General features: G+C 36.8%; 1 protein-coding gene across 2 annotated transcripts in view; it reads right to left on the bottom strand.

Moving 5' to 3' along the window:
* Positions 1 to 13410, bottom strand: part of RPTOR (regulatory associated protein of MTOR complex 1) — a 488176-nt gene that overhangs the window by 199496 nt on the left and 275270 nt on the right. For both annotated transcript variants that reach the window (XM_027850143.1, XM_027850144.1), the window contains 2 exons: positions 7284 to 7384; positions 6644 to 6788 (listed from right to left, as the gene is read on the bottom strand). In XM_027850143.1, coding sequence (XP_027705944.1) covers positions 6644 to 6788; positions 7284 to 7384 — 246 coding nt within the window. The remainder of the gene's footprint in view (positions 1 to 6643; positions 6789 to 7283; positions 7385 to 13410) is intronic.

Raw genomic sequence — 13410 nt, forward strand, 5'->3', positions numbered from 1 at the left:
AAAGTTAATCCATAGCTCTTTACAGGGCAGTGGGTCGTAACTGTAACGGTAAAGTATATTTAAATCTTCAGTATAGGCCCAAGAGGACACATAAATCAACTTGGGGAAGCTGAGAAGTAAAGAAATAGGAAAACCTCAAGCATAATTTTATGACTATTATAAAGTAATTCCAAGTCCCTTGGTACATGCATATGATCATTTTCCAAATCTACTTTAACCATTGCAAATTTTCATGTTATTCCATGTTCCCTAGGTACAAAAAATAAATAAAAATGAAGATTTACACTACTGTTATTAATGTTGTGCTAAATTCTCATGCTAAAATGCTACATTCCTATTCTAAGAGGGAATGGCACTAGTAATATTGATAGGGGATTTTATTATATGACCTTAAGTCTATATCCTATATTTAAAAAAAAAATCAAAATAGCACTAAAAGGATCCTGGAATTAGGAAACAGGACAAAATTCAAATAATAGAAAAAAAGCCAATTTCTCTAGCATACTAAAAAACAACAGGTTTCCTTAGCCTATCTATAGCAATGATTTTTTTTTTTTCCATTTGCTAGCACTGTCAATTTGGTGTCCATCACCTATTTTTCTGAACTTTCTCTGAACTCCCCCCCCCCGCTCTACTAATTAAGAGATACTTTCTACGCTTGCCTTCTCAGTTTCATAATAGTCTATTTCTTTGACTATGCAGAAGGAATTTATGCATCCAAAGAAAATATGCAGTAAAAACAACATAATAAATATACATGGTTTGAAAATTGAGTAGCCATTTCTCTCATACTTTTAGTAGCTAATAGTTAAATTTAACTGTCAATTTCCTCTAAATCCTTTATTAATGTGTTCTTCATTGGCTAACATAACTCCTGAAATCTTCAGTTCAAGTTTCCTTCTTGCTCAGAGGCAGTCAGTTATTATGATTATTATCAATTAACTATCAATTAACCAGTTTTCAATCAATGACCAAATCAACATTGGAGCGACCCCATGGCCATTTAAAAAAATTTGAATTCTGATGAAAGACTGGTCTCTAGTGCACCAACAACTCCTCTCTAGAAGACTTAACAGGGAAAGGAGGGGAAAAATTTGGGGGCAGCTAGGTGGCACAGTGGATACAGCACTGGCCCTGAAGTCAGGAGGACCTGAGTTCAAATCCGGCCTCAGACCAAACACTTGACACTTATGAGCTGTGTGACCCTGGGCAAGTCACTTAATCCCAATTGCCTAAAAAAAAAAAAAAAGACTTAACAAAAGGCATGATTATAACTTTATGCAACCAAGCTGGTTTGAAGTTCCTGCACTCACTAATTGTTGGTAAAAACATTAATCTTTTCCTATTCCCTGGGCTTAAAAAAAAAAGCATTCCATAGAATTGTCACAACAGCCACATTTTTTATAATTCCTTTATTTATAGGATAATAGAAAATTAAATGAAAGGAAATGGTCAATAGTCATGGGTTCAACATCTCTGTGCAGATAACTCCCAGATTTAGACATCCAGACCTAGTCTATCCAGTCTTTCATCACCAACTACTTGCTTACTTGATATCCTATGGGCAGCTCAAACTCAGAATGTCTAAAACAGAACTCATTATCTTTCCCAGACAAAACTACCTTTCTTCACAACTTCCCAGTTTCTACTGAGGGCATCATCATCTTTCCATTTGTATTTGTAGTCCACTGCAATGTCATTCTCAACTTCTAATTCTCACTCACTCTATATTTATTTCCAAATATTAGGATTCTGTTTCTATAATATTTGTCCCCTTCTTCCTCTTTTTTTTATTAATTTATTTGTTTTTAGTTTTCAACATTCACTTCCACAAGATTTTGAGTTCCAAATTTTCTCCCCATTTCTCCCCACCCCACCCCAATATGGTATGCATTCTGAATACCCCTTCCCCCAATATGCCCTCCCTTCTATCACCCCCCTCCCTTCTCTTATCCCTTTCCCCTTCTATTTTCCTGTAGGGCAGGACAGATTTCTATACCCCCTTTGCTTGTATATCTTATTTCCTAGTTGCAGATAAAAACAATTTTTAACATTCGTTTTTAAAACTTTGAGTTCAAAATTCTCTACCTTCCTCCCTCCCCACCCACCCTCATTGAGAAGGCAAGCAATTTGATATAGGTTATACATGTGTAGTCATGCAAATACTCATGTTGTGAAAGACTAACTAAATTTCCCTCCATCCTATCCTGCTCCCCATTTATTCTATTCTCTCTTTTGACCTTGTCCCTTCTCAAAAGTGTTTGTTTCTGATTACCCCCTCCCCCAATCTGACCTTTCTTCTATCAACCTCCCCTCTTTTATGCTTTCCCCCTCTATTTTCCTGTAGGATAAGATAGATTTCCATACCCAATTGAATGTATATGTTATTCCCTCCTTAAGCCAAATCTGATGAGAGTAAGATTCACACATTCCCTCTCACCTCCCTATTCTTCCCCTCCACTGTAAAAGCTGTTTACCTCTTTTATGTGAGATAATTTACTCCATTCTACCTCTCCCTTTCTCCTTCTCCCAGCACAATCCTCTTTCATCCCTTAACTTTATTTTTTAGATATCATCCCTTCATATTCAAGTCACCCTGTGCCCTTTGTCTATATATATGTTCCCTCCAACTACCCTAATACTGAGAAAGGTCTCATGAGTTATAAATATCATCTTTCCATGTAGGAATGCAAACAGTTCAACCTTAATAAGTCTCTTATGTATTCTCTTTCCTGTTTACCTTTTCATGCTTCTCTTGAGTTTTGTATCCAAAAGTCAAATTTTTTATTCAACTCTGGTCTTTTCATCAAGAATACTTGACAATTCTCTATTTCATTGAATGTCCATTTTTCCCTCTGAAGGATTATATTCAGTTTTGCTGGGTAAGTGATTCTTGGTTTTAATGCTAGCTCCTTTGACCTCTCAATATCATATTCTAAGTCCTCTGATCCTTTAATGTAGAAACTGCTAAATCTTATGTTATCCTAATTGTGTTTCCACAATACTTGAATTGTTTCTTTCTGGCTGATTGAAGTATTTTCTCCTTGACCTGGGAACTCTGGAAATTGGCTATAATATTCCTAGGAGTTTTCCTTTTGGGATCTCTTTCAGGAGGTGATTGATAGATTCTTATCAGGGCAGTTTTCCTTGAGAATTTCTTGAAAGATGATGTCCAGGCTCTTTTTTTGATCATGGCTTTCAGGCTGTCCAAAAACTTTTTTTTTTTTAAAGGAGACAATTGGGGTTAAGTGACTTGCTCAGAGTCACATGTCTAGTGAGTGGTATGTGTCTGAGGCTGTATTTGAACTCCATTCCTCCTGACTCCAGGGCCGGTACTCTATCCACTGTGCCATCTACCTGCCCCTAGTCCAATAACTTTTAAATTATCTCTCCTGGATCTATCTTCTAGTTCAGTTGTTTTTCCAATGAGAACTTTCGCATTGTCTTCTGTTTTTTCATTTTTTCGGTTTGTTATATAATTTCTTGATTTCTCATACAGTCATTAGCTTTTATTTACTCCATTCTAATTTTTAAGGAATTATTTTCTTCAATGAACTTTTGGACCTCCTTTTCCATTTGGTCATTTTTGCTTTTTAAGGTACTCTTCTCCTCATTGGCTTTTTTGGACCTCTTTTGCCATTTGGGTTAATCTATTTTTTAAAGTGCTATTTTCTTCAGGTTTTTTTTGGGTCTCCAGCAAACCGTTGATTTGCTTTTCATTATTTTCTTGTATCACTCTCATTTCTCTTCCCAATTTTCCCTCTATTTCTCTTACTTGATTTTCAAAATCCTTTTTGAGCTCTTCCATGGCCTGAGACCAATTAATATTTTTCTTGGAGGCTTTGGACATAGGAGCTTTGACTTTGTTGTCTTCCTCTGGTTGTATGTTTTGATCTTCTTTGTCACCAAAGTAAGATTCTATAGTCTGAGTTTTTTCCTACTGTTTGCTCATGTTCCCAGCCAGTTACTTGACTTTTAAATTCTTTGTTAAGGTAGGGCTGTGCTTTCAGCATGGAGGGTGTACTGTCCCAAGCTTAAGGGGTTTTGTGCAGCTGTTTTCAGAGATACTTCTAGGGACTTGTAAATTTTCAGTTCTTCCAAGGTGGTATGATCAAAGGAGAGGTGTTTACTCCTTTCCTGGCCAGTGCTCTGGTCTATGGGTGACCACAAGCACTCTTTTTTGCCTTGGAACAGTAAGGAGGATTTCCCCTCTACCACCGCCACAAACTCCACCATGCCAGTGCTCCTCCTTGCCCCAGGACCGCCACCCAGGACTGCAACCCAGATCCAAGCACTGGCAAAGCAAAAGAATCCTGCCTCAGCATCAGCAAAGAGATCCCTGCAATCCCTCTCTGATCAGCTGCTCAATCCCCCCACCATCTGTGGGCCAAGAGCTCTGCACACAGCCACTACTGCTGCTCCGGGGCTGTGCTAGGGCCAAGAATGGAACACAGTCCTCTCTCACCCAGGTCTGACAGACCTTTCCCATTGACCTTTTAAGTTGTCTTTGGCATTTGTGGGTTGAGAAATCTGGAGACCGCCATAGCTTCCTGTGATTCAGTCTCCTGAGGCCTTTTCCAGGTTTGCTGGGGCCCCATCTTTGCCTGCGCAGCCCATGCTTAACTGTGCTCCTCTCCCAGCCCGGTGCAACAGACCTTTCCTATCAACCATCTAGGGTGTCTTGGACTGGAAATTTGTTTCACTCTGTCTTTTTGTAAGTTCTGCTACTCTAAAATTTGTTTAGAGTCATTTTTTATGGGTATTTGGAGGGGTTTGGGGAAGAGCTTAAGCAAGTTACTGCTTTTACTCTGCCATCTTGGCTCCAACCCTCGCCTCCCCCCCATCCACTTCTTTCACTCATACAGTAGCCACCTTTGTTCAACCCCTCATCATATCTTCTCTGCACTACTATAACAGCCTTTTAATTGGTCTTCCTGCCAAAAGTCTCTACCTACACCAACTCTTCCAAAACTACGAAAGAGATTTTCCTAAATTACCTGTCTAACTATTCTATTCACCTTACATCATACAATAAGCCATTGGTTCCCTAACACCTCTATGCTCAAACATAAATTTCCCTATTTTTATATTTAAACCTCTTCACAACATTGTTCTTTTCTACTTTTCTAAACTTATGATACACCATTTCTCTCTGTACATTCTATGGTTCACCTATATTAGCCATCTGGCAGTTTCTCATACATGACAAATTCATCTTCTGTCTACATGACTTTGCACAGGCCATCTCTCATACCTGGGATATACTCATTCCTCAATTCTGTTGCTTGGAATTCTGAGATTCCTTCCAGACTCAGCTCAATCTATACTTTTTTGCCTGTGGGATTTCCTGGTTACCTAAATTACCTCCAAGGTTATTTTGTATCTGTTTTTTATGTAATTTCTATTTATATAGCTATATATTTCCATGCTGTATCCTCAATCAGATTGTAAGCTTCTGGAGGGCATGGCAATTTCTGGCTTTGTATATTACAAATAAATAATATTTAATCAAAATGGAAAAATAAAATTAATCACCTAGCTCTTAAAAATATCTACTATGTATCAGGCACACATAGTAGATGTTTTTAAAAGCTGGGTGACTGATTAATAATTATTTCATTCTTCTATGTTGGATATAGATATAGTAGTCTGTGTCACCTCCTTATGTTTCTACAGATTGTTGTATATGAGAGATCTTAGCAATGGAGAGACTGTTTCAACTTTTGTTTAGGGTTCAGCACAGGGCATGCTACATATGATGGGCTCAGATGAACACAATGAAATACAGGAACCTCTTGATTTTCCATCTGTGAATAAGGTACAGCAGAGTTTTAAAAGCCATATTGTTTTTCATTGACACACAAAGTGCTTCTGGGCTGCCTTCTATTCACTTGAAAGTTGATGTGTTTTCAGGGAATGTGATTAATTTCACTGAATTAAAATAAAACTATTGCCAAAAAATTCATCAAATTGATTCCTAAACCAAATATATATGATCTGTACTGTTTCAGATAGTTTCCCTACTGTTTTATTCACTGATATATGTGCTGTCAAGATAATTTTCTCATTGATCAGTAATCAGGTAGGGGATAGAACTTCATAATCAAACTATGCAGAAGGTTTTGCTGAAGAAGGCCAGATGTCAAGAATGAAAAGAAGAAATGAAGTGTTTTCAGTCAAACTGTCTACATTAATTTATTTTCCTACTTTGAAGAGGAGTTTTCCAGGATCAAGGAAAATCAGTTACATCAAGAAAGAAACATAGTTAAGGACAGACATCAAATCAAAACTACACTTACATTGGGATCACAGGCACAGAGCAGTTCAGGAGGTAAAATGCCCCCTAACTCCAGTTCTGCCAACCTCAAGAATTCATTTGCAGAAGGCCTCACTCTTTTCTGGAGTATGGAAAAATCCTCAGGAACAAGCCCTCAGCTTCTTCAGCCTCTAAGCAGGCAAATATAGAAATTATCCCAGGTATGGGTAGTTCCTAGTCATCTTTGTGAACATTTTCTTGGGTCTCTAATAGTGTCAATCAAATCTTCTTATATTTTTAACTCAAAGAAATGCAATTTCAGAAATTCAAGGAAGATCAATTACAGCAATTCAAAAAGCAATAGATGTTCAGTTGTTGAAGACTTACCACATTGCATGCATATAGGTAGGAGGTAGGCGTGGACTGCTGACTGGGGTACAGTTATATGATCTCATGATCCTTTCTGCCAACAGAAAGTTACGAAACAGACTTGCCACCAAGAGGTCCTGTCTGAAAAGCTTTTGGAAGAGATCTGAGACAAATGAAAGAAGACAGTATTGTACCTTTTTAGTCAAAAACAGCATGCAAAATCACACACACACACACACACACACACACACACACACCCCTTCATCCCAGAACTGAACAAGGAAGTTGAAACTAACTAACATGTACATTTTCTACTGCCCAAGAAAGGACAAATATGACTTGAAGCAGCAATTCTGGCTGCAACACAGCAGAAGAGAGCCAGTGAGTTAAGAGGAAAATGCGTTCTGATTTTGGCAAGCAAATACTGGAGAAATCCTAGACATGTATACTTCCTACCTTCCAACTGTGTCTGACACTTCATTAGGTAACAGCATATGCTTCCTACTTGACTTCCCTTGGGACCAAATATGGACTCTAAATGTCTTGTGTCCTTTTAACCTAGTTGTCCTTCCACTCTTCCCATGAAACTATTTTCAAATTTAACTTTGCGCATTGTTTATTTACTAGAGAGATTCAGATTATTCCCTGACATCCTTACCCCTGGGCAGCACATTCCAAGCAATGGTATCTGTGATTGCAGTGAAGATCCAATTCAGTTCTCCCAAAGGAGTCCTCCTGTCATTGAGCCTGCCAGGAATCCTATAAAATATAGGGCATTTTCATTAACACAAGTTGGGGGGAAAGGGGAGTGAATCAAGATAGGAAGAAGGGAAACAGAGAGAACATCTCATAATGGAATCCAAACAACAGATTCAGCACCCACCACTTGAAGTTTAGACCATCGAGTCAAACCTCATTTCGCAAATATCCAGGTTGATTAACTTGTCCAAGATCATACAAACAGTAAGCATCAGAGATAGGCTTTAAACCCAGGTCTTCTGATACTTTGGCTGTTTGGGAGATCTTAGTATAGTCTTTTTTTCTCCTTATGTTTTCCACTGTCTTGCTCTGAAACTCATACAGCTTTTGCTTCTGAAGAAAATAACCCTGCACAAAAACCTAGAGATCACCAACTCAATGCTTATTTTTGGCCTTCTCTCCTGTTGCTCCCCTCTCACAGCCCCAAAGACAAGTCAAATCTTAATGATGACAAATGCCTTTAGACAGAAAAACTGCATAAGAGATGGCTATGACCTTGCTCTGGTTAACTGATTTGGTCACTGCTAACAAACTAAAGAGTCTAGATATTATCCTGGAGTGAGATGCAATGCTATTTAATCCATCTTCCCAATTTCACCAAAACAAGCCCTTTGTTATTCCTGCCAAGTACCCACAGTAATTCCAACATTGTACTTTACATTCTACAGAGCTGAAAATGAGCTTCTTCTTTACTTTCAACCGGATGTCTAGCTTAATTTTATCCAGCTCTCAGAAATAAAACATGATTAATTTTAAAAAAATCTTGATACTAAGAGATGAGAGTGTGAATGTCTTCTTAACATATTCATACTGTTCTTGCCTCCAAATTATATCTGGAAAGAAAAATCCTTTCTACTTTCTAACTACAATGGCACAAGATCTGAAACCTGACAGAAAACTAAAACTCCTAATAGCTCTACCCACCTTTCTGTTTTGTTTTAAGAGTAAAGTTTCACAGTGAACATAGTCCAGAAACTAGAGAATAAGATACCTGCTACTTATAAGACATAAAAGATTAACAGCTTAATTTTACAGAGTCCAGTTGAAGTAAATTATTAATGGCCTTACCATTCCATGAGTGTTCACAAAATGGAATCATAAAAGAATGTATCTATGAAACCACAACAGATTTTTTTTTTTTTTTTTGCTGAATGCCCATTCTTTTAGAACAACAGAATTTCTTCCATTAGCTTAAGGTTAGGACTACTCAAGCAGGCTTGATCAAAGGAAAAAAATGTCAGAAAGGAAATAATTACACGATATAAAAATGAATAACTGTCTGAAGTCGAGCAGTACTAATAGACAGCAATACTGTTAAAAATTAAGAAATTTCTACATTTCTAATTTCTGAAATTTAAATGTGCTATGCTGACAGAAGTGTTGCATATTTAGTCAACAGTTAATGGTAAAGACTTAGTAGCATCAAAAAATAATTTTATTTGGCTCTGGAATGCCTTGTGTTTATACTTAAATGTAGGTGTGCTCACTGTTCTAGGAATTCTTAAACTTTAAAATTGTGACCTAATCTGTTCTCTTCTTTAACCATGCTTTTTGGAATTCCATAATTAATACACTGCCTTTCACTGAAAACATCTTCCTCTCTAGATTCTTCTACTTGTCTACTCTACTGGATCTTCATCTATGTCATACCCACTAACCGTGAAAATCCCCAAAACCCTTATCTTAAGCCTTTTTCTTTATATCCAATTATACTTGGTGATCTCATCAGCTCCCACGGATTCAAATATCATCTTTGTGAAGATGACACCTAGATCTACTATATATAATAATAGACCTATTATATACAACCCTAGTCTCTCTCTCATTTTTCAATCCCACATCATCAACTACCTATCAGACATTCTGAAATGAATGTTCCACTGGCATCTTAAATTTAACAAATCCAAAAGAGAATATTTTTTCCATGAAATCCTTCCCTTTTCTTTGCCATTAAACCCAAATCACTCTGGTTTTCACTGAATGGCTCTAGCCTAAGTCTCCACTGCCCATTGTTAGGGTCTTGACAGCTTAGAGTTAGCACAAATGGCAATTGTTTTCTGTTCTGGCCAGAAACACTGAGGGTCTTCCCCTCTCAGACTGATACTTCTATGATGGCTAACTAGGTCATATTTTGTCACAATTCTTACTTAGCCCTTAGTACTGAGACCTGGGAAAGACCTTAATATAAGAAGGCCAAGTTCACCCACTGCCTTTGGGGCCATCACCAGTCATCTTGACTCTAGTCTCACCACTGGACTCTGATGGCACTGGAGGAGAGAGTAAGGCTGATGACTTTGAGCAGCTCTGCCTCACTTAAATCCAATTCACCCACAAGTCAAGACATTCTCTTCTGATGTCACTGGTACTTGAACAAAGGGCAAACAGCAAATAATGTCATTACTTCATGTCCTCATCAACTCTCATCTGGACTACTGCCTCAATAACCTCTTAGTTGATTTTTCTGCTTTAAGTCTTGCTATCCCCACTCCATTATATCCTTCACATGGTTGACAAAATGATTATACTCAAATTCAGGTCTGAAAATGTGATCCATTTGCTAAACTTCAGGGACTCCTTATGTCTTCTAGGATCAAATACAAACCCCTGTTTGGCATTTAATCCTCTTTGTCCACCCTATCTTGCCAGTCATCTTGTATATAATTTACCCTTCATGCACTCCATAGTTCAGCCATAATGTTTTATTTATTATTTCTGTAACACAGTACTCCTTCATTTCCAGTCTCTATGCCTTTGTACTGGCTTTCCCCTATGACTGGAATACTTTCTCTTTCCACTTCTTCATCTCAGCATCTCTGGTTTCTTTCAAGAATCAACTCAAATGTCAACTTATTTATTCAGGAGAAATTTACCAGTGGCAAGACCCTCCCACCATCTGCCTCCCTTCAGGCCTTAGTTTTGCTCTAAGGTTACACTTTTCATCTACTCTGTATATATTGTATAAACATATTTTTATTCATGTTATCTCCCTCCTTAGAATGCACAATCTTTGAAGGCAGGGGCTGTTTTTGCTTTTTCCTTTGTATCTCTAGCATTTAGTATATAATAAGCTGTTACTAAATGTTTGTTGATAAAATGGGTCAACAAAGGAAGAGACACAGCCAACAAAATAATTTAAAATAATCCTAAAGCCATTGGTAAGAGTTTAAAGTAATGCCTCTAATAAATTAAAGAGAAGACTATTACTCTAGTAGATAAATGAAAGCTGATTCTTCAAATGAATATAAATTAATCAACAAGCAATTATTAAGTGCCTACCATATGCTGGGTTCTTTGTTAGATCCTGGGGATACAAATACAATAAAATAAACAATCACTGCTCATAAGGTAGTTGCGTTTTAAGATGGAGAGAGAGAATACATATAAAGAGAATGAATACAAATAAAATGCATAGAAATTAACATGATAGTTTTAAGAAGTTAATATAAAGTAGTTTGTATGATTAATACCATCATGGGTAGAAATATGTGAAGAAGTTTCAACTCTTTCAAAAAGATGGGGAAGTTTTTCTTTTCAATGATAATTGAGATGTGAGAAGACTATTTCGCACATATTTCATTTATTAACTTTATTTTTATCCTGTATACAGCTCTATGTGTGTGCATTTTATTGTTCATTAGAATGTAAACTCCTCATAACTAGGGATTTTTCATTCTTTATACTTATATAGCCAGCATCTAGTACTTGACACACACTAGGTATTTCACACTTCTTGATTGACTGATATGCATCTCATCCAGATTTTGAATAGTGAGATGTATTATATTAATATCTCCTAGGCAAATGCAAACAGGAGAGTAAACACATGCCATAATTTATATACCACAAGAACAAACATATTTAAACCCATTGAAACAAACAAGAATTCAGGCCAGGGGAATTATTTGAGCCAATCTCTGTTAATCAGCCTATGTGAAGTAATATCAGAGAATATCAGAGTTACTTCACCTGTAGACCCCTTCTCCAGTTATATGCCCTCCTCTATTCCTATTTTATGAAAGAAATCAATCTTCTTCTCATCTAGGACCAAAACATTCCAAACTTCTTATGGTCTACTTCTTCTAATAGTGACATACTTCTTATTTGTATGCTTAAAATGAAGTAATTTTTTTAACTAACTCTATCACTTGCTTCTACCCATATCTATATCTTCTACCCATAACTGACTGATTACTTAAAGCTAAAAAGCTACACAGACAACATTAATGCATCTAGGATAAGAATGGAAGTAGTTAAATGAGGAAAAAAAATTTTTTTTTCTCGGTATCTAAGAACGTGTGCGTATGTGTGTAATAGTCATTCCCTAACAGATAAATGATCAAAGGATAAAAACAAACAGTTCTCAAAAGAAATGAAAAGTATTCACAACCATATGAAAATAGCTCCAAATCACTAATAATAAGAAAAATGAAAATTAAAGCAACCTTGAAGTTTTACCCAAACTCTGCAAAATGGAAAAATGACCAAAAAATGTCAACAGTCCATGTTAGAGGGATTATAAAAACAAGGCACACTAAGCCATTGCTGGTGAAGCTGTGAAATGTTACAACCATTATGGAAAACAGTTTGGACTTATGAAGATACAGTGACTATCCTTTGAACCAGAGGCTCCATTACTCATCTTGTACTTGAAGGAAGCCATCAATAAGAAAAAAAGGCCCCATAAGACTCCAAAACATTAATAGTAGCACTTTTTGTGATACGTAAGAAATAGAAACAAAGTAGATGCTCAAAGCAGATTAGGGAATGGCTAAACAAATTGTGGTACAAGAATGTAATGGAACACTACTGTGTTATAAGAAATGACAGGTGTGATGAATACAGAGTAGCATCTATATGAACTTATGCAGAGTGAAGTAAGCAGAACCAAGAAAACAATATACACAATGACTTCAGCAATGGAAATGGAAAGAATGACACACCAAAAAAACTAAAGCAAATGTAATTATAACAATTAAGTGGGACTCAAATGAAGAGATATGAGGAAACAACCCCAAACTTCATGCGAGTGGGAAGTCTATGGGTGTTACACGTGGTTTTGGATTTTTTCAATGTATCAATCAGTTGTGCTGATAATTTCTCCCTCTCCATATATGGCATATGAGATGACTTTCTGGGAGGAGAAAGTGAGGTTGGGGGTTGGGGAGGGGAGATAATACATGGGATACAATGATGACATAAGAAACAGAAAATATCAATAAAAACTTATTGTGGAAAAAAATAAAATTAAGCAAGTATCATCTAATATTGAAGTCAGAAAAGCTTAGATGATACAAGTTAATTATTTAGAAATTTCCACTCACTTCAAAGTGAGAAAAGAGTTATTATTAATAAGTAATGATTTAGGGATATCCAGAGTTCTCCCCTTTTTCTAAAGTCATGATTTTAAAAAGTTCATCTCATGAAGGACATTGCTGATAATGACACCGGACTAACTTTCTTGTTTAAGATCCCACCAAGGCAGAGTAGCCATTGTGTTCTGCTCTGGCTTGGATGGGGCATAAATTCTTTGAACAAATTGCCCCTGGCTGGGGGTAATCTGGGTATAGAGAAGGTCTCTCAGTCCCAGGGTGACAAGATGTCAGTCTCAGTCCTTTGTAAAACATCAGCGTTGACTGCCATTCTTTTTCCAAAAGAACACATAAAACCTGAGCCCACCCTCATGACTGTCTTTGGTCTAAGAGAGACAGCCAAGTGACCATTCTTTTATAAGTAAACATGTTAGCCTGATAAATAAAATGATTAAATTACCCAGACATAAGAAAAATATGGAAGGATGGGGAGAGAGGGAGGGAAAGAGGTACAATAGATGTAAACAGCATTATCATTAACAAGAACAGAGCATTGACTGAATACCTGCTTTATGAAAGGTATTATACTAAATGCTAGGGATATAAAGATCAACACATTAAAAATGGAATACTGGGAAATGCTGAAGAAAGGATTTATATGAAGGCATGGGATCATACGGGGTATAGAGTCATGGCTTAGGGACACAATTAAACTTA

This window comes from Vombatus ursinus, unplaced genomic scaffold, assembly GCF_900497805.2.
Source record: "Vombatus ursinus unplaced genomic scaffold, bare-nosed wombat genome assembly UNPS02008996.1, whole genome shotgun sequence".
NCBI lineage: Eukaryota > Metazoa > Chordata > Mammalia > Diprotodontia > Vombatidae > Vombatus > Vombatus ursinus.